Consider the following 22126-nt stretch of genomic DNA (forward strand, 5'->3'; position numbering starts at 1 on the left):
TTGCAGCGTCAAAGCTTGTAGCTCGCTCACTCTGCGTAGCGATGTTATTGCTACTAGAAAGGCAGTCTTCATTGTCAGCATTTGTAGTGACGCTTTATGGATGGGTTCAAACGGTGGCTTCATGAGTTCCGTCAGTACCACGTTCAAGTTCCATGCCGGCGGCGGCATCCTCTTGGGTGGCGCTATTCTCTTCGCTCCTTCCAAGAACCTTTTAACTACTCTGGAAGTGAAGAAACTTCTTCCTGTTTCTCCTCTTGTGTATGCCACAATCGCTGCCAGGTGAACCCTCAGCGAGGACGAGCTTAGTTTAGCTTTGATCAGGTGCGTGAGGTATCTAAGTACTGTAGACTCTCTAGTCAGTTTTCTCTCCAGGTTTTTCCTCTGGCACCACTGCGTGAACCTCTTCCATTTCTCCCCATAGCACTTCCGCGTGCTGGGTCTCCTTGCTTCTCTCAGCACCCGAAGTGTGCTCTCTGGTAGTTTTAGATGTGCGAACTCCAAGTCTTCAGGAGCCACGCTGACAGGCTGAGGCTTTCTGGTTCTGGGTGTAGAACTTGTCCCCCTTCCATGGAGAGAAGGTCTCTTCTTTTTGGGAACTTGTGTGCTCTGCCCTGCGACATCTCCATAATCTGAGAGTACCAAGTCTGCCTCGCCCATTGGGGAGCCACCAGGATGAGAGTCATGTTGCTTGACCTGCACTTGTTCAGGACTCTGGGGATCAGTGGCGTCGGTGGAAAAGCGTAGGCAAATTTCTTTGACCAGCTTATCCATAGGGCATTCCCATGGGACATCGGTTCCTGTTCCCTCGATGCAAAGTGTTGGCATTTTGCATTCTGGCGTGTTGCAAACAGGTCTATTGTTGGCGTGCCCCACCTCCTGAACAGATTCTCCGTCTCCTGGTTGTTTAGTTCCCATTCGTGGGACACCGATGCTTGCCTGCTGAGCCAATCCGCTTCCACATTGTCCTTCCCTGGCAGGTGTATGGCAAGCAGGTCTATCCTGAGTGGGATCGCCCATCTCCATATTTCTTGAGCCAAGCTCGACAGGGGGAATGACTGAGTCCCCCCTTGCTTGTTGATGTAAAACATTGTTGTGGTGTTGTCTGTCTGTATCATCACCCTTTTGTTGTAAAGGTGCTTTTGGAAGGCCTTGAGGGCCAGCAACACCGTTTTCAGTTCCAGGTAGTTGATGTGCTTGACTGCATCTCCTGGGTTCCACAGACCCCTCACTCTGAGCCTGTTCATGTGTGCACCCCATCCTTTCTGGGATGCGTCTGTGGTGATGGTCACAGTTGGGTCCGGTGGCGTTAGAGGGTTTCCCCATCGTTATATTCTCCTTCGTCCACCATCTCATCTCCTCCTGCACATTGTGCGTAACAACCACTAGATCTTCCCAACTTCCTTCTGCTTGTGACCATTGCTGTTGCAGCCACTCCTGTAGTGGTCTCATCTTTAGCCGAACATTGGGGACCAGGTGGATGCATGACGCCATCATCCCCAAGATCTTGCTCACCGTCCTCACTGTCAGAACTTGCCCCTTCTGGTAGTGACGTTTCTCCCTCAGCAGGCTGAGTGTTCTCTTCTCGCTGGGTGTCACTCTGCATTCGACCGTGTTGATCAGGGCTCCCAGGAAGATTTTCACTTGTTCTGGGTCCATGGAGCACTTTCTCCAGTGGATGGAGAAGCCCAGGTTCGTGAGCGTTCTTGTGACCTGTTCTGCGTGAGCTTTGCACCTCGTGTAAGAGCTTGCTTTCACGAGCCAGTCGTCCAAGTAGGGGTACACATGTATACTCTTTCTTCGTAAGTGTGCGGCCACCGCCGCGAGGCATTTGGTAAAGACCCTTGGCCCTGACTTGAGTCCGAAAGCCAGGGTTGTGAACTGGTAGTGGTCTTCGTTCACCTTGAATCTTAACATGTGTTTGTGTTTCCTGTTCATGGGGATGTGCAGGTATGCGTCTTTTAGGTCTATGGTGGACAAGTAGTCCCCGGGCCTTATTTGTGGGATGACCTCTTCCAGGGAAGTCATCTTGAACTTTTGAGTTTTTACGTAGGTGTTCAGGAACCGTAGGTCCAGGATGGGTCTTAGGCTTTCGCCCGCCTTTGGTACTAGGAAGTAGTTTGAGTACACCCCCTTGTTCCGTTCTCTGTGCGGGACTTGTTCTATGGCCTCTTTGAGGAGCAGTTCTTGAGCTTCCTCTTGGAGCAACTGCAGTTCTTTGCCCTTGTGACCCCTTCTCTTTGGCTTTCTGTTTGGTGGATATCTTTCCAACTCTATGTAGTATCCGTGCTGTATAATGTTTAGTATCCACTTGTCTGTGGTTATTTTTCTCCACTCGTGTAGAAAAAATCTCAACCTTCCCCCTACTGGTGTTGTGTGTTCTCTTGAGCCGTGTCCGTGTGAGCCTCCCCTTAGCTGTTGGTGCTCTCCCCCCTGAGGCTTTGGGTGGGTGAGCGCCTCCTTCCTCATGGAGTCACTTTTGGGGGGGTTGATCACCACCTCTCCGTCTCTGGCCCCGTCCGTTTCCTCTCCCTCGAAAGGACTGGCCCCTATTCTGGGAATTCCAATTCTGCCTCTGTTGACCCTGGTGCCATTGGTTGTCACTCTGTTGACCATGGTGGTGCGACTGTTGCGAATGTGATTGCTGGTTTCCCCCTCTACCATTTGGTCTCCTTGTGGGGGTGCCTCTCCACATCCCCCTGAATTGTAGGGCTCCCATCGATTTGGCTGGCTCATTGTCCTTCTTCAGCTGAGCCAGTTTGTCATCTACTGATGCCCCGAACAGCGTTTCCCCGTTGAAGGGGGTGTTCAGGATGTTGTTTTGCACTTCTGCCTTGAAGCCTGATATTCTGAGCCAGGCTTGCCTTCTCTCATTGATGCCTATGGCCATCAGCCTGCTAGATGTTTCTGCCCCATCTAGGGCTGCCTTCAGGCATGCGTTTGCTATGTCCTTTCCCCCCTCCACGAGGTGGGCTGCCCTCTGCCTGTACTCCTCAGGCATGTGTTTCAGCAACTGGCTCATCTCATCCCAGTGCTGATACTGGTGTCTATTCAGGAGTGCATTGGAGTTTGCCATCCTCCAATGCATAGCTGCATTTCTTTCAATTTTCCTTCCAGTGAGGTCCATCCTCCTGCTTTCCTTATCAGGTGGTGGCCCAGATGTGGTTGGCACGTTAGCCCTTCTTCTGGCCGTTGCCGCGATTATAGAGTCAGCTGCCACGGTGCCCTGGATATAAGGGGGGTCCTCGGAGGAGAACTTGTATTTCTTCTCCGTCCTCGGGGTCACTGACCTGCATGTGGCCGGTTCCTTGAAGGCTTCAGTCCCTTGGGCCGTGACGCTCTTCAGCATGGGCAGGAAGCTGCTTTTCGTCTGTGAGGGGAGCAAAGTTTCTAGCAGGAAGTCAGCTTTGGTCTGCTCCTCCTCCAATTTCACATTGTAGACTGCTGCAGCCTTCTTAACGACCTCATAGTAAGCCCCGATGTCGTCTGGCGGCGAAGGCCTCGAAGGGTATGTCTCCACAGGTTCCTCGGGGTTATCGGCCTCGAGATCCTGCCATTCTTCCTCTAGCGACGCCGAGGATTCGGAGTAGTAGCTCTCGCGGAGGTAATCTCCTTCCGAGCGGTAGAAGTCCTCCTCTTCTCCCTCATCTGTGGGGTTTGGAGTTTTCGGCGGCTCCTCGGCCTCGAAGTCCTCCTGCACCTCTACCTCTTCGGCGGTTGCAGCGGTCTTCGAGGGAATCGAGTAGGTCTTCGAGGGAATCGAGTAGTTCTTCATTGTTTCCTCAAAGACTCTCTTCCTCTGGAGCATACTCTCCATTTCGGCCTCGAGCCTTCTTCTCCTTTTCTCCATCCCTGCCGCTTGCTCGGCGTCAAGCTTTTCGGCTGGTCTCTTCGACGGTACCTTTGACCTCGAGGCCATTCTGAGCGTCTTCTCGCTCGAGGGTCCCTTCTCGAGGGCCTGCCTCGACGACCTTTGCTTTTCGCTGGTCTTTGCCATCTGGGAGTCCTTTTCGAAGGATCGGCTGGGCCTTTCGGAGGATGCGGCTTCGGACGTCGAAACTTTCGTCGCCGGCGCTCCTTTTGAGGACTTAGCCTCTGCTTTTTGGGGTTCTCCCTCAGGCTTTCTCGGCCCTGTCTGGGTTTTCGGGGTCGTAGACTCTCCTACCTTTTTTGAAGGTCTCACATCGGTCTCTACGACCGTGAAGTCATCTGGTCCCTCGGCGATGTTCTCCTCTTCGTCGGAAGAGGCACCCAGCTGGTAGAGGGTTGGCGTGGTCCCTTTCCCTTGCATCGTGTGGTGGGCCACCCTCTGTCTCTCTCGAACTCTCAAAGTCTTCGGCGTGAAGATTGAACAGGCGTTGCAATCCTCGCTGGAGTGGTCGATCGGCAGGCAGAGGTTGCAGACCGGATGCTGGTCCTTCTGCGCGTACTTGTGGTGGCAATTACGGCAGAACTTGAATGGGGTGTTGTTCATGTGCTCGCTCAGGGGGCCCCCTGCGCGCGCTTTCTCCTTGGCCGTCGAATATCACGAGGTTTTCTCCTCTTTCTTCGTTCTGGCTCTAGGAGGTCTTCTTCTCAGACTTCCCTCGGTCCTTTTTTCTCAAAAACTTGGTGTATTTCCTTCTTTTCTCCTGAAACTTCTCCGGAGCTTCATGCGACGATCCAGACCCAACGGCGGAAAAATTAATCTGAAGATGGCGCCCAAGGGTGGGAGCTTCCGCAGGAAGCGTGCCGACGTCACGAAGGTGCACCAAATGGTGGGACGTCGACGCCCACCTGGGCTACAAAAAAAAAAAAAAAAGAGAAAAAAAGACTACGAATCCGGACCCAACCACCAGATCGCGGAATAATCCACAGCATAGTGAATCCAGAAAGATTCACACTGCAAAAGTATTTTTTTCCCTCACACTTCAGAATTAATAAAATAAATTACTTAATTTGTTCTTTCACTATTCTGATATATTCTGTAATACTTTCAAAGTTCATTTAAATGTTGTGTGCGAGGAAAAAAAATTTCCTACCCCCAGTATCGAGCAAGATTGTCACATAAATACTCACTTTTAAGTCAGAGAAAGGAAAGTAAACACCAAGCTCTCTTGGAAGACAGAGCTTGACATTTGACCATTTCTTTGAATGCAGAGCAAATGTGACAAGATCATTTACATGTCTGTTTACAGAAAAGAGCACTGGTGGAAAAATAAAAGGAGAAGTAGTGTGAAAAGCCTTTACTCCTTGGGAGGGATAAACCTATGCTGGGACCCCAAAACAAATAAAGCCAGCAAATAGAAAGCCATAAAATGTGAGTCACAAACCCAATTGTAAGCAATGGGCGGAATGCATTCACAGGAAAGCTTTCTGAATGTCCCCAAGATGTCTTTAGCAAACCAGTTAGCCGTGAGTCTGGTAGGCTTCGCCCTAAAAAATACATTCTATAATTATGTAAATATTTGTCTTTTGTTGCCAGTGCTGACCCCTGTGTTAATCTGTACTAAAATGGGGCATATATCGAGAGACTATGCTGGGTGATTTATGATCGAGCTGTCTTAAGAGCAGGTAGCCAAACAGTATTCCAGAGCACATTTCACCACTGCAACGATTCCTTAACACTAAATCAATGAAGAAGAGGCACACTGAGAGACAGGATAAGAAAAACAGTTTGCTTTGCATGGGGAGTTACAATTAACAACTATAACCAAGTGCTTATATACACTATGTGCTTGTTATATTACAGAGAAGCAGAAAACAAGGATCAAAAAATATACTCCTGGGAGGGATTATGCATAGCATTTTTCAGAAGGTCTTAAACATATGCATAGATGTGCCAGAGTCTAATCCTATTAAGTGGCCGAGTCTATGAAGAATTTTTTTAGGTCTCGCGACCTATCAATGCGCGCAAGCGCATTGAGCATAGCGAGAATTCATGTCCTCAAAACGCTCGTGAAACCAAGGGTTCGTGTGGTTTTGTATAAGTTCACGTGAATCACGTGACCAAACAAGCACGCGCATTCACGGCCGCACAGTACATCAAAGGGCTTCGCCCAGCGTGCGCTCTGCGGCTTCTCCTCCCCTAATTGCATTATCAGGTACGTGTTGGCTCACCCCCAAACCTTCTCTCAGTTTTCGTTTTGCTTACTTGCGGTGTGCCTCTCTACCCCTTCCATGCTGCTTAGTCATCTCCTTGTTGCCGTACACTTTACTACGTCTCACTGGGTGCTTCTTTACTCCCTTCTCCGTGTTGCTCTGTCGGTGCTTCTTTGCCATCGACTCCGGTCTTCAGGTTGTTCTGTCTTGCCGTGTGCTTCTGTGCTCACCCCCAAACCTTCTCTCAGTTTTCGTTTTGCTTACTCGCTGTGTGCCTCTCTACCCCTTATATGCTGCTTAGTCATCTCCTTGTTGCCGTACACTTTACTACGTCTCACTGGGTGCTTCTTTACTCCCTTCTCCGTGTTGCTCTGTCAGTACTTCTTTGCCATCGACTCCGGTCTTCAGGTTGTTCTGTCTTGCCGTGTGCTTCTGTGCTCACCCCCAAACCTTCTCTCAGTTTTCGTTTTGCTTACTCGCTGTGTGCCTCTCTACCCCTTCCATGCTGCTTAGTCATCTCCTTGTTGCCGTCTCGCCGTGTGCTTTTATGCTTTCTGTCGCTTTGTCTTCTCACTGCGCCATATCCTCCATGCATGTGCCATTTCTGTTCTTATGCACCATTTGCTCCAATTTACGGAAAGAGCTTCCATTTTCTGTAAGATTTCACTTTATCAATAACAAAAATAAAAGGCATTGTTATTTGCAATTGTAATAGCTCCAACTTTCCTACTGCGAGACCTATTGGCAACGCCAGTGCTTGTTTCATTTATGTTTGTGAGCATATGGATGTTGACCTTCAATAAGCAATGTTCTACTTCCGCCTGCTGCACCGTATAATTATTCACCATTTCCAACCAACGGACAGAAGATAAATAACATAAAACAGAACATTTAGACTGCATAAAACATCTTTTCTTCAGGACAGGTTGCTGCCACTGAGGAATCTGTGTTTCAGTTTTTTAAGGTTGAAGCTAGAGGATGACAGGAGGGGAAGCTAGACAAAGAAAGCAGAAGATAGCAGAGAAGAAGGCTGAGAAAGAGGAGAAAAGAAAGTTGCTGAGAGTGGATTTTAAGTTAGTCTGAAATTATTCTGTTCAGACTTTAAATATAAACAAAGGAAAATACATGTTCTGTGATATATAAGACTTGACAAGTTTCCTTTTTTGTGCAGTTATTTCTTTTAATTGTCCTTTGTCTGAAATTGGTGGGTTCTTCATATTTTGACCAGAGCCAACAATTTTTAGCTTTGGAGACGCAGGAGCCTAACAATAACAGAAAAAGAAACATGATATGGTAGAAATATTGCTTACATTTAACCACGTGTAGAAAATACTGCACTGCATGTTGATACAAACGTAGAGCTTCTTCGTAATTTTTTGCTTTATCTTCTTGCGCTGCTTTGCTAGCGAGGTCTATTGCTTTCTGTATAAATAAAGAGAAAAATAAAATAATGTTCAAAGAGCATTCACAACGGTTTAATGGTTAATACTTTGGGTTAAGAGCAAAGCTGAAGATTTCACATGGATAATTTAGTGCAATAAATACCTTGTTGAAAGGACCAAAAACTGTTAGGCAAAGTCTAATTATAATGGACGTTTTCAAAAGTTTCAAAATACACACAGAACTACACCCTATCATCAGCAGTACAGTTTTCCCAGAACCACACAGCAGGTACAGGACAGGCAGTAGTAGCAGCAGTCCAAGCTTCCCTGCCACAAGCAAATCAGATGCAGTATGGACAGCAGAAGTTCAAACCTCTTCCTACACGTAGCACAGTCATCACTAGTACAAGCGTCATTCCACAGCATTTAAATCTGTAGACAGTGAATTAACTAACCAAAAATGACAAGCCACTTTTGGCTGGCATTCTGTCTGTCGCCAAAAGCATGCAGGGTATAGCCTACAGTTCAACATTCACAGACTCTTTCACAAGTAGCCCATTTGACTGCGCAGTTGGTAACATGAGCAGATATGCTCCTCCCAGTGTGGTCTACCTCCTAAGCACAAACCAGTCAGCCATTTCTGACTAGTATACAGCACCCACAAGAGGACCTGCAGGCATGATACAGCAAGGTAACTGTTATTACCATAACCCACTGATTTAAGCATTCAGGGATTAATTGCCCTAAAGTAACTATCAAAAAAACTAGGCCAATTTCTGGTCACTTAACCTTCAGTAGCACCTCTTGCAAAAATTATGAAGGTCTGTATATTCTGTATTTACTGTTGTGACTGCTTACTTTCACTGCCTTACTGCATTTGTTTCCACCTTCTGTGATAATCCACCCTTTATGCCACATTTCGATTGACCTAAGACCCAGCTACATATTTGCAGACCGCTCTTGTCGTATGAGCAGTTTCACCACTGGGCGACTAGGTTAAAGTCATTTTTCTGTGCCATCTTCCTTGGAAATTCCATTAGCAGCATTCCTGCTACTTCTAAGTATAACACTCTAACACATACACTGTAAGGATTGCCGATTTCCTAGCACTCAAGGGTATAATCTATACCTCGTACACCATGGTATCACAAAAGGGCCTCTACAGAGGCTACGTCTGCATAGCTCAAGGCCTGGTTTCTGACCAAGCACCCACTAGGGTTAGGCATCTGTCGCTTCCAGATGGATAATGTAGAATTATTCCTGATACTGAACAACCTCTCCATTGACGTTAAGCCACCGTCTCGCCAGAGTACACGCTATAAAGTATTTCCATGGTTGAATAGCAGGTCCTTAAGTGGGATCAGGTCTTAAGTCTCATCTGGGTAGACACAGTAGAGCATACACATCAGGTACACTTCAGTGATCCACTCTATGGCGGTTTCCATTTATAATAGAGACTCCTCCTGAAAAGGATAGGTACCTTAAAGTGCTAAAACAAATACATATTGAAGACCAGAAGTGGCAAGGAAATTCTGGGCCAGTGCTTGTACCACAAAATTGATTATATTACCACAGCACAAAGTGCTATAACTTGGTATAATGTTGGAAACACTGATCGATGTAAAACCATAGGGGAACTCTTGGTGTTGCCATAGGACCTCGCAGTATGCGTTGGATGAAAATTAGAGCCTGTCATTTTAAAGTCTTAACTTTTATTTTTTCAAAGCAAAAAGTTCTAGTCCTTTGTGTTTTGGATTCTAGGATACTGAGGAATGTACTTGTTGGGGGGAATCTCCAGTAAAGGGCAGGGGCAGTTTGTCTAGGCTGTCCCTCGAAGATCTTTCTAGTAGGTGGCCGTCAGGCTGTGAAGCAGTTTAAGCCTTCACGAAAAGAAAGTTCCGATTTTCAGCAGGCAGATGGATATCAATTCTTCACCAGCTCCGACAAATCAGCTCTATTGATGCTTAGCAAAGTTAGGTACGGAGTGGCGAGCCAGTATCAACACAGCAGCACCATTCCAGATGCACATTCAGTCAATCTATACGTAAGGCTCTGACTTTGTGGAAGTATTGGAACTCAAAATGAAAGACCCAAAGTTTTTACAAGAAAAGAGTCGATAGGCACCCAACTCTCCCACAGGGTTAAAATAAAAAAGTCTGTCCTCTACTGTAGATAAAGGTGTCATCAGTATTAGTCTCTCAGCCTAGGTGGAGAAGGCCCTACTCACCCCTCTTTTTAGTAACCCGTTGACACCTGAGTGCACCTCTGATCTCTCACGTCAGCCCATTGGGGGAAAACACACCATGCAATCCATAATACATACAAGGAGATGGCAAAACAGTTCCACAAAGCCATACAGAGGACTTTTGTGTCAATGTATGGATGCCAATATCATGTTTTTCACGTACAAATGCTTTGTGGGTTTAATGTGGAGGACCACTGCTGAAATATCGTCTAACTGCGTGATATTGATTGTGTGCGGTTAATGCTCATAATCAGCCTTGTGGCCATACCATTGGCATCCTGGTCTCAGGATTCCAGAGAACTGCAATTCAATCCAGTTTATACATTTTTTTTTTAAATCGCACATTAATCTCCAGACCAGCACAAATGCTCAAGCTACCAACAATTGTTGCTATTACACGCATCCCCACTTCGAACTCTGCATTGTATCTGCAATGTATGGCACACTTGTGGCCCAAGTAGTGGCAATGTTTTTCCCCACACTGGTATGTTCAACCCATTCAATTTATCAATGTAAAAGTCTGGTTTTGCAACCATTTATATAGATATAATTGTGGTGCAGATCTCCAGTGATATGGTGATCCTAAAAGGGTATAGAAAATGTCTCAACTGTTTGGAATTTCTTTAAAATATATATTCCTTTTACAAGCTACTACTGGCACACCAACTAACAAGGTCTTTCAAGGACAAAAATGAAGAGGTAGGCCATTTCTCATTTTCAGGCACAATTTTTAAGTAACACTGGACCAGTCACTGTAAGCTGTGTCTGCTATCAAAGAGCAGATATTTAACAAGTTGGAAGATGTACAACTCCATTTTCATCTTCGGAGGACCCGGTCAAGAGACATTCTGGGACAGAGTGTCTAGAGAAACTAACGGTCAAAGGTAAAGGTTGGGATCCTTTCACTCAACACAACCTAGTGCATTAGAAAAATGGAACTTCTCTATTGTGGTAAGCTAAGCAAGGCCTTATCCCCCAGGTAAGGTGTAACCTTCCTCAGAGTGTCTGTTCAGGAGTAAGATTCTATCAGGTCTGACCACCATTTCAAAGTCAACATGTTCTACCCCTCTTCCTGAAAGGATCCTGAACCAATAGGCACAGAAGAAAATGAAAAGGATGGAGCAGAGAGGATTCATGAGATCATCATAGGGACTCGTAGAGCTCTATTGACCAGGCTCTGTCAGGCCCAAGTAAAAGGCAAAGGAAGGTTTATTACTTTCACACAAGTGGCTGGTGGGCACAGAAACCATTGGCCCTGGATAAGCATAACAACCTGTGTGCCACCAAAAGGGTTCCCTTTTGGAGGGAGGCACATTATTTACAGAAGAGGCTGGGTCAGCCACTAGACACGTTTTTTGAAAGATTGGGCCTGGCTGGGTCATCCATTCAGGTGTCCAAACAGAAGTCCAAGAGGCAGTGAAGAATATGGTGGGCTGTAATGGCACAAACTGTGACAAAAGCCTTTACCCGGTTGGATGCAGATGCCAGCAGATCTGGATGGGGAGGGGGGTAGGAAGATGTATAAATCAGCTTTCCATTGTCATGTTAGAATGGAACTGTGTGCACTGATAAAATGGAAGCAATTAGATGGTGGCCAAGTTAGCATTCCTGCTTAAATTTCCAACTTCCTGAATTGTTCAGTTGCCGACCGAACCCTTTAAGCAAAATAATGAATAATTTTCTTTAGATCCGGAATACTGAGACTGGTTATGCCTCTCCATCAAGTATGATTCGGCAGATAACGTCGCTAGTCCGGAGCCAGAAGGCCTCGGCCACACAGTTCACCACAAATGAGAACCTTACAAGTGTAGTTTCCAGCACTGCCGAAACTGTTCTGAGATGGTGCAATCCGGGGGAGAGGCACTCGAATCACAGAGGTGCTGAGGAAGGAGGAGAACGCGCAACACGCTACCTGCCACCAGCTACAAGGCTCCTGGGTTCCTACCGCTGCAGTCTCGCCGCGCCGCATTGCTCCACCTCGCGGCCCGCGGCTTGAGACTACAGCTCCCAGGGAGCCTAGCGGGGACATCCGGTTTTGCCGCTACTTCAGCGGGAGGCTTCCTCGGTGGAGCGGGGGAGAGGCACTCGAATCACAGAGGTGCTGAGGAAGGAGGAGAACGCGCAACACGCTACCTGCCACCAGCTACAAGGCTCCTGGGTTCCTACCGCTGCAGTCTCGCCGCGCCGCATTGCTCCATCTCGCGGCCCGCGGCTTGAGACTACAGCTCCCAGGGAGCCTAGCGGGGACATCCGGTTTTGCCGCTACTTCAGCGGGAGGCTTCCTCGGTGGAGCGGGGGAGAGGCACTCGAATCACAGAGGTGCTGAGGAAGGAGGAGAACGCGCAACACGCTACCTGCCACCAGCTACAAGGCTCCTGGGTTCCTACCGCTGCAGTCTCGCCGCGCCGCATTGCTCCATCTCGCGGCCCGCGGCTTGAGACTACAGCTCCCAGGGAGCCTAGCGGGGACATCCGGTTTTGCTGCTACTTCAGCGGGAGGCTTCCTCGGTGGAGCGGGGGAGAGGCACTCGAATCACAGAGGTGCTGAGGAAGGAGGAGAACGCGCAACACGCTACCTGCCACCAGCTACAAGGCTCCTGGGTTCCTACCGCTGCAGTCTCGCCGCGCCGCATTGCTCCATCTCGCGGCCCGCGGCTTGAGACTACGGCTCCCAGGGAGCCTAGCGGGGACATCCGGTTTTGCCGCTACTTCAGCGGGAGGCTTCCTCCGCGTCGCGGGACGCGCCGGGCGGAGCCCGGGCAGAGGGCGGGCCGTCTGTGGCCGTCAGGGGACGACAGAGGACAGGACAGGCCGGTCCCCTAACATCTACAGCTCAGAAATGGGTAAGAGAAAACTACAGACCTCGATCACAGGGCCGCTTTAGATTAAATTTACTTCCATATTTATTGGCATCACCAGCAGGGTTCTCAACAATTGAGCAGAAGGGATCCTGCGGCTGCTACAATAGGTCTCCGCAGGATTCCCTTCACTTCGTACTACTCTGCCCTTTTTTCACCATGCCTAGGCGCAGATTTCTAGTGGAAATTTTAAAACAAGCCAATCTGGAACATGCTAAAGAGGCACTAACTTATCTACAAAAAGCATCTGACCCATTAACACTGTGCTGTATAATGAATTTTATTAAAGTGGCGGTCCGTTTAAGGGTAACCAGAGGAGAAGAATGATGTCTAAAAAATTTTATTAATCTTTTTTAATGTGTCATATTCCCTTTTCCCTTTTTGTATCATGTTAACAATTATTACTATAATCGGGATTTTGAAAATGATTTAATGAATTTTTACTTATGTATATATGTACGTGCTTTTATGATGATTTTTAATCATCGAATAAAGAATCCTTGAATTAAATTGAATTGAGATTCCAGTAGGGAGTGTGACCTGTCCTGCTTAGGTGCCTGAGGAACTGTCACTCAAGTAGCACTGCCAGGACCGACGGCCCAACACGCTTGCACGGCCCAGAACTCAGACGCCCAGACAGTGTGACCCGGCCCCCGCTGTCCACACAGGAAAGTGCTGCGCAGTGAAGTACCATGCTGCAGGATCTGTGGGTGGTATACCTCAAATCGGCATATAGGGGCCCGGAGAGCCCGGGAGAGGACATTGCATTCCGCGGGACACGGCGTCTGCCCTCAGAGGTGGTGCCAGTGGGTCTTGCCTTGCCCACGGACACTGGTAGCTGGGAGAGTGTGGTGGAACATTGAGGAGGCATGCAGAGCCTACACAGCAGGAACAAACGTGCTGTTGATCTCCTTGAACGCGGCTGGGCACTGCAGGTATGTGTGCCCCAATGGGCACGCTCGGATGCATGGCCAGGGAGTGAGGCCGGCCTGGAGGTGGAGTGCGTGACTGAGATAGAGGTGACTGCTCCTGGGCCAGGGAGCAGCGGACACTATTGGACCCACCCACATAACACCCCAACCAGCATAGCACTGAAAGGTGCAGAACTGAGGGTTATTGAAGGTACAGTGATTGACCGAGTCTAGTCACACTGCGTTAACTCCAGAGGGTGGGGCATTCTGTTGGGATAGGACTTTGTCGCGGTACGTGTGGTGGTATTCGCAGTGGTGCGAGGCTGCTCATGCGTTCAGGCACGGCCCACTAGCGTTCCGTAAGAAGAAACAATAGAGACACTGTGCCCTCCGGCGACGGGGACAGAGCCACCGCAGTAATGGGCAGGGGAGACAAGACCCAATCCAAGCTGTCCGAGCAGAAATGCTCAAAATCTCACGATGGTGCCTCCGGCGAGGACAATAGATTGCAACCACCAGCAAGCGACGACTCGGACATATACACAACATACTCAGATCCATGGAGAAATCCCTGCAAAGTGGCTTGCATCACGAGGCACAAAAATGGACACCCTCTCATATAAAATTGACAGAATGGTGGAACGTCTTGATAAACACGTGGAAAGACCCAGAGGCGTCTTACGGAGGTGGAAGAAGTGCACACCACCCTGGATGCTGATCACAAACAGCTAGGGAAGGTGATGCGCGTCCTGCAAGACAAGACGGAAGATTTGGAGGCGCGTTCATGTAGATGCAACTTGCGAATTACGGGCTTGCCGGAAACCACCTCCAAGGGGGGAATATGGAGCAATTCGTGGAGAAGCTGTTGGTGACTCTGCTGGGAGAGGGCGCACTGCTCTCAGGGACCCAAGCCGCCAGTGGGCGCCCCTCCTAGGCCGATAATCACGAGACTACTTAACTACTGCGGCTGGGATGCGGCGCTACGCATAGCCAGAGAGAAGAAAATCTTGAGGCACGAGGGCTCCGAGCGGTCACTGTATCCAGACTTCACCGCCGTGTCCAGGAGGCACTTAGACACTTCGCCCCTCTAAACAAGCAGCTCCGAGATCTAGGTGTTAAATACCCCATGCTGAATCCTGCGAAACTCCGAATGAATAGACAAGGGCGCTCGCATATCTTCACTGACCCCAAGTCACTACAGCAGGCCATCAAACGCTGGGCGACGGACCATCGCAGCAGCTCGGAGAGACGGCTCTTGGACGAGGCGACCGAAGGACCACTGGACGAACAGGACTGAGACCAAGTGCCAGTGGATACAAGATGGGTAGGATGGGGAGGGGGGGAGGGGCGGGGGGGCGGCGGTGGGGGGCTGGGGCTCAGGGTGCTGTTTGACTGCCCTACAGTGGAAAAAACCTGCATAGACTGTCTGGAGGGTGCCATGGGTCTAGGAGTTTGAGAAAAGAGACATTATTGACTGGAATATAGTGGGGACCCTTTGGGACTGTAAGATGAGCAGGCTATTGGGGTGGGGCAGAATGATTCTTTGCATTATGATACAGAGGAAGGTGCGTTCCAGTGGGAATAGAGAATCAAATTATTGTCTGAAGGGAAATACTGCAACCTATGACAGATGACGCAGGTGCGTCAGGGCTGGGCTGAGCCCTTTCTGTTTGGTAACAGAGCTTGACTATGGAGCTACCTCCACTTCAGAGTGCCTGGCACAAACGTTGCAATACAAGGAGAGATTGGGAGGGGGGGACTGGGGGCTGTATTCCGGATCCATGCGCAGCCAAGTTGGGGGTGGTCTGCTGTGGGAGGGGGAGGGAAGGGGGTGAAGTTTCTAACTAGGGGTTGTTGGGGAGGTGGGGGTTTTCTAGGAAGGGATTGGTTTTGTTATTGTTTTTTTAACGCCATGCACATGCACAGCACGCAAAAGCTTACAAGAGGGTTACTGGAGTGGTTGGTTATAGTGCCACCATGCGACACACTGTACTCAAGCACACGGACGGCGGCACATTGCTCAGGTACATTCCAGACTAATGACGAACGGTAGCGGGAGTAGAGAACCGAAGCCTGTAGACTACCCGAGTGCCATGACTTGGAACGTTAGGGGACTTACTGATTTTCGTACGGTTCGTAACGTGCTCAGTTACCTGCATAGGCACAATATTGATGTGGAGCGATTACAAAAGATGCACCTCCCACAACCGAGTGCAATACTGAGAAGCAAAGGGCTACTAGAGAACATGGACTCGGCAGGGTACACGACACATGCCAGAGGGGTGCTGACCTGGGTTAATACCAAATCTGCTTTTACGCTGGAAATGCGGGAGTCGGACCCTAATGGACGATATGTCATATCAAGATGTAGGGGCAGTGGACTCGACTTGCTAAAGGTAAATGTGTATGGACCAAACTATGACTGTCGCGCAGTTAGCTACCAAGATACAAAGATACGAAGGCACACCAGTTATATGGGGCGGAGACTTTAACATGGTTAGGGATCCGGGCCTAGATAGGTCGGCGGGACAACATAAGAAACCGATAGCGGCTGTGAGAGCTGGAAAGGGTGATGACATGCATGGACCTTGACTATGTATGGAAGGCACGTAACCAGGGTCAGGGGGGCTTCACCCACTATTCGGCTTACCATAATATTCACACAAGTATAGATTATTGATTGGCCTCAACTAAATTGTTAGAACAAATCCGATGCTGTAGAGTCCTGCCGCGCGGACACTCCGACCACTCCCCAGTACTACTGGTGTTGGCTACCCCGAAGAAAACTATACCGCCATTTACCTGGCGCTTTCCGCAGTACTCACTGCTTTACCCTGCTTTCAAGGGGGAACTAGCGGAAGCAATCAAAATTTTTTTTGAGATCAACATAGGTTTAGTAGATAGCTTTCAGACAGTCTGGGAGGCCTTTATGGTCTATACACGAGAAATCGCAATGTCCAAACATTCTGGGGTATTGAAGGCCATAAGAAAGAGATTGAAGGACCTAGAACTGAAGCTAAGTCAACTGGAGGATCAGCAGGGGACGAATGGGGACGGGGGGGGGGGGGGAATGAAATGAAGACGCTGCTTGAAGAATATCACGAAGCGGCAGATAGTGAGATCAAACATTTAGGGAACTATGCTACAGCTCGCACTTATGGGGAGGGTGCTAGGCCAGGTTCCATACTTGCCCAGATATTGAAAGCAAAATGTGGGAAGACGTTAATAACACAGGTGAGATCTGATGAGGGAGACCTGCTTACAGAAGAAGCAGATATTGCAGAGAGATTCAGACAATTCTATGCAAATCTTTATACTTCACGGTCAGAGGACATGGAGGAGGACATGCAGGATTACCTAGAGCATATAGAACTACCCTACCTCTCGGATGTGCATAGAGAATTCTTAATGCTCCCCTTAGAGAGATGAAATATTGGAAGCCCTGGCCTGCATGAAGTCGAGTAGTGCACCGGGGGCGGATGGCCTCACGGCCGATTTCAATAAAACTTTCATAGATATTTTGCTACCTCACTTAGCCACTCTCTTTGATGATCTATGCATCGAGGATACCATGCCGAGATCCATAATGGTAGAGATATTGGTAGCGATCCCCAAGCCGGGGAAATCACCGGAAGAATGTAGCTCGTACCACCTGTTGTCACTTTTAAACCTGGATACTAAAATATTTGCAAAGATTCTGGCCAATCGCCTAGCCCCATTGTCCTAGATATTGGTGGCTCCAGAACAAGCAGGATTCATACCCAGCAGAAACCTCACATACAAGATCCGCACAGTGTTCGGCACCATGCTGCATGTGAGACGTGATACCAAAGCGGTGACCGTATTCCTAGATATGTAGAAGGCATTAGACTCGTGGAGTGGGCGTTCATGCGTAGGGTCCTGATAAGGATGGGGCTGGGGTCGTTTTTTTTACAGCTAATTGGCACACTGTATTATAAACCCACGGCTAGAGTACGCATAGGTAATTTAGTCACAGACCTGTTCGCCATCACTAGAGGCACAAGACAACGCTGCCCACTATCACCACTGCTGTATGCCCTGGTCACGGAGCCTTTGGCATGTGCCCTCAGAGAGTATCATAGTCACGAGGGCATTGGCTTCCCATTGCGCTATCGGGCCTAAAAGTTAACTGGACCAAGTCCATCGTTTTTCCGCTGACCGCGGTCACAGAAGAATTTGAAATGGAATAGCCGCTGCAATGGACTACTGACCCAGTTCGATACTTGGGGATTAGACTGCATACAGACTCAGACGGTACTACGGGAGAATTATGGCAGTGCCATGGATAGACTGGAGGACTACGTAGAAGCCTGCTGCATGCTCCCACTGTCCTTGATGAGAAGAGTATCAATTATGAAAATGGTGGTTTTACCTGGGATGCTGTTCCTATTCACAAATATACGGATAGTACGGTCACAAGCCTTTTTTCAAAGACTTACCCAATGAATGCTAAAGTTGGCATGGGCAGGTAAGCAGGCGAGGGTAAAATGGCAGGTCCTTACGTTACCCTTTAGTATGGGAGGCCTGGGCGCGCCAGATTTTGATCTCTATTACAGAGTGGCGCAGAGCGCACACTTACATACCTAGATACATGGTGAGGCAGGTGTACCATTCCTGCGATTGGAAACGCTATTTCCCGCTCATATCCCACCACTGGCGAAATTCTTTGAAGCGCTAGATCGCTGCACTGGCTTACTTGACCCATGATCGAGACTCGACATGCATGGCATTGCTTACTACAGCAACAGGCAGGAGCGTTTAGCGTTACTATACACGCCGACTATGCCTATAGAGTGGGCTCACTGGTTGACTCCGTGCAGGGACAGGGGAGTCATCAGAGCCCTGCATGTGCTGAACATTAAGGTTGCGGGGGATCTCTTTCAGGATGGGTTGGCAAAGTCCTGGGAACAAGTAGAGGGGGAGGCAGAGGTGAGCACACAATTACAGCGCTTTCAGTTTTACCTGGTGCGATGGGCGATGCTAGAACTATTTGGGGAAGATATGCAGGAGCCTCCGGAAGTCCCAGAATTAACATAGGTCATTAAATCCGCCTCCCCCGTAAGATAGTCACCAATATATATATAGAATAGCTATGTCGCACAGAGCAAACAGATACACGACAGCCAGGCTGGCCTGGCAAAGGGACTTACAGACAACAATAGATGACAAGATGTGGAAGTACTGCTGTTTGAATACAAGGCGCGTCTCACTTCATGGAAAGCACAGGCTTATTCTCTTTAAATGTATTAACAGAGTCTATTACACACCATAAAGGCTATGTAGGTATGGGCTCAGGGAAGAGACAACTTGTGAGCGATACCAAGCACAGTCTGCGGATTTCATACAACTAGCTTGGACCTGCCCAGGTATATTTGTTACTGGGAAGATATATTCAGGGAATTGGGGAGGATAGTAGAGGTGGTACTGGCCCCGGATCCCGCAATAGCTTTACTAGGGTACTCCAAAAAACTGCCCAAGGCAATTCGCAGGCTTGTGGATTTGGGACTGCTACTAGCGAAAAGGGTGGTGGTGCTGTGATGGATGAAGGGCCCGGTACCAACAGTAAAAAGATGGTCACATGATATGCTATAGTGCTGTACGCAGACGGAGAATGATAGTGAATTGCTTCACTGCAGAGTAGGCGTTCCCATGCAAAAAGCTGCAGCAACACCCCTCCGCAACATTCACAACGACCAGCCAGATCGGCGATAAGAACCCAAAACAGGCGATAAAGCGTGGTAGCAGCACAAAATTAAAACCTGCTCTGACCTGGTGTACAGTCGGACAACAACCTGCACCAGAAAAAGGAGCCCAGGCCAGAGCCACACCTGAAGATCAACAGATGCCATGGAGCCACTGATCATGCAGCTCGGAGCCCCAACAGGGCCTCAACACCCACCGCCAACAACCCCAGGACCCCCCCCACCATCTCCCCCCCGGACCACACACACATCCATGTCAACATACACCGCTGGAGTATGGAGTGTAGAGGACAGTGGAAGCAACCATGTCACCCCAGCCAGTGGGGAAGATCGCAGAAAGTAGCTTGGTACGTCCACCCCTGTGAGTGGAGTGGGCTGGCCCGGCATACGCTAGGCCAGCAAAGGGGTGTGAATAAAAAGCACGTAGTTCTTGGCGTGGTTCTCTTCTGGAATGCCCAACGTCTCTGCCAGGGCGTTGCCTCTCACCCCGTCACGAGGCCAACGCCGTTACCGTGAGTGGTGTTGCCTGCGATCCTGTTACCCTGCTGCACCCCAGGCCGCTGGTCCCCAAACCCGTTTTGCCCGCCCCTGCGCACCCGGGCCTCACTGGTCACCTACCGACACTGGCGTGTGTCAAAGAGGGTCCATCACGTGCTGGTGCAAGCTCCAAGCCAGAGGCCCACGACCTTGGCAGCCTGCTCAGACCATCACGGCCTCCGCAAGCAAGGCCCACAGTTCTCCGTTTTCATTGATGTACTCCACCAGCATACACAGCAGGCAAGTAGTTCACACATTTGGAACGGAGTCTTGATTACACTATGGCAGAGTATATTTTTATGGCAGAAATCATATCGCTATACACCCTTCGATGTGGTGCCACCAAGTCGTGTATAGCATTCCAACCCCCTCGGCCCACACTGCGCTCGAGTAGGTCACACATTTGGAACCGAGTCTTGATTTATTCATGGCAGAGTTCATATCATTGCACGCAAGAAGAGGTGTAAGAGGAAGACGCGTTTCAGCCAGGAGGAAAAAAGGATCATCGTTACAGAGGTGATCTAACAATACCAACAACTGCCCTGGTGTCACTAACTCTGTGCATCGCGAGCCAATGACGCGTGGCTGTGGGTCCCTGCGGACCTCTGCCTCCGGCCTATACTGCGGTCGAGTAGGTCACACATTTGGGACTGAGACTTGATTTATTCATGGCAGAGTTCTTATCATTGTACCGGCTTAATTGCTGACTGCATCCCCTCTCAGCCCCGGTGCCACTAAGTCTGTTTCCCGACATTTAAGTACACTCCCCTGGTCAAACTATGGTGGCATCTGAGTCTATGGACTGGGGGTTGTCTTCATCCTCATGTAGCCGATACAGACTTGGTGGTTAGAACGAGGCTGTAGCATTCCACTCCTCAATTTGCCGCTTCTGGATGGCTTCTGCCCTCTGCATCATGCCCTGGAGGACACCTTCCACTGTCTCCCACAACGCTCCGCCACATTCACCTTCGACATCGACATCGACAAGGGCCCGCTAAGTCAGTGTGGTCCTACCTTAGTGCACCGCAAGTCACCGTCCCGTGGCAGTGTGCCTGTGCCGGCCGCAGTGCATCCTGGCCACTAACTCTGTGCAGCACAAGTTAGGGACCCTGTCTGATAGGGTACTGCAGTGGTTCCCAAACTTTTTTGACCCACGGCTCCCTTGACCAATTGTCCTCCAGGCTCGGCTCCCCATTCCAATTCTTTTTTTTTCGCAGAGGGGTGTAAGCATGGTCTCTGTAGTCCTTAAATTTTAATTCCAGCCAAAACCAGCCAGGAACACCGGTGTGCTGCACCGCACAGTTTAGGAACCATAGCTGTACATGTTCCTCCACCATTTAAGATGAACATTTCCACTGGTTCCACTTTCCCTAGTCTTCCTAGGCCTTTTTTTTCCCTTTTTTATTCCCACTCATATCAACCCTCTCCCTCTTACAGTTCCACAAAAGGCTATACTATTTAGCATTTATGTACTCATCGAACTGTAAACTCTCATTTTCACTTTTGCTTTTGTCGCCCCTACAGTATTTTGAATCCTCTTCATCAATTCTTAGGAACAATAGTCTTTAAGTGATAACCCTGTACCTCACCAACATCTACATTAAAAATGATGTCTCTAAGAATGCATGTCCTTGGTAAACTGTGATTCTCTCACTTTGATGAAGGAGGGTTGAAAGGGAACTCAAAAATTCTTCTGGTGTGTTGCGCTATGCACTGGACCTCAGGAGGAAGATAAACTAGTTTATCCACATGTAATGGGCAAACTTGGTGTCTGCAAAGAATACTGAAGGAGTGGTATGACAGATGTGTGTACTTCAGCTGGTCTTATCGTAAGGCTGTTCAATCCTTGGACTGGAAGACAAATGCTGTGGCCTCTAAGTTGTCCTTCAAAAGATACTTTGATCAGGAAAAAGGATTGACCATGGAGCCTTCATGGAAGTGTTAATAATCTAAATCAATTTTTTTACAAATACAGAACAGGTCTGCAGTATTTATATTGGCTGATGAGGGTGAACTAATTCTGGGTATGCTTTATAGACTTGAGAAGGTTGGGTCGACAGCAGAATTAAACTGACTGCTTCAGAGCTGGTAATACAATCCATGACTTTACCTCAAACCCAAGGACTCTAGGTAGAACAAAGAAGCATGTGAATTTGATCCCTCATGAATCATTCATTCAAAATATTTTCTTTTTTGTTCTAAAAATAAGTGCCATGGAAAATAATTTTTCTATAATTTATTGATTAACATCAGACTCATTCTGAAACATTCTTAGCCTGCCCTAAACATTATACAACATAGAACCCATTTGTAAAAAAAATTGCATATTTGTATTTATCTTCAAACAGACAAAAACGCCATAATAAAACAATCAGAAAAAACTGCACAGGGCG

General features: G+C 48.6%; 1 protein-coding gene across 1 annotated transcript in view; it reads right to left on the reverse strand.

Annotated features, from left to right (window-relative positions):
- VPS4B (vacuolar protein sorting 4 homolog B) overlaps positions 1 to 22126 on the reverse strand; it is a 516916-nt gene that overhangs the window by 325154 nt on the left and 169636 nt on the right. The window contains exon 3 of the mRNA XM_086965223.1: positions 7389 to 7500. Within this exon, the coding sequence (XP_086821349.1) occupies positions 7389 to 7500 (112 nt within the window). The remainder of the gene's footprint in view (positions 1 to 7388; positions 7501 to 22126) is intronic.

This window comes from Lissotriton vulgaris, chromosome 4_1, assembly GCF_964263255.1.
Source record: "Lissotriton vulgaris chromosome 4_1, aLisVul1.2, whole genome shotgun sequence".
In the NCBI taxonomy this organism is placed as follows: Eukaryota; Metazoa; Chordata; class Amphibia; order Caudata; family Salamandridae; genus Lissotriton; species Lissotriton vulgaris.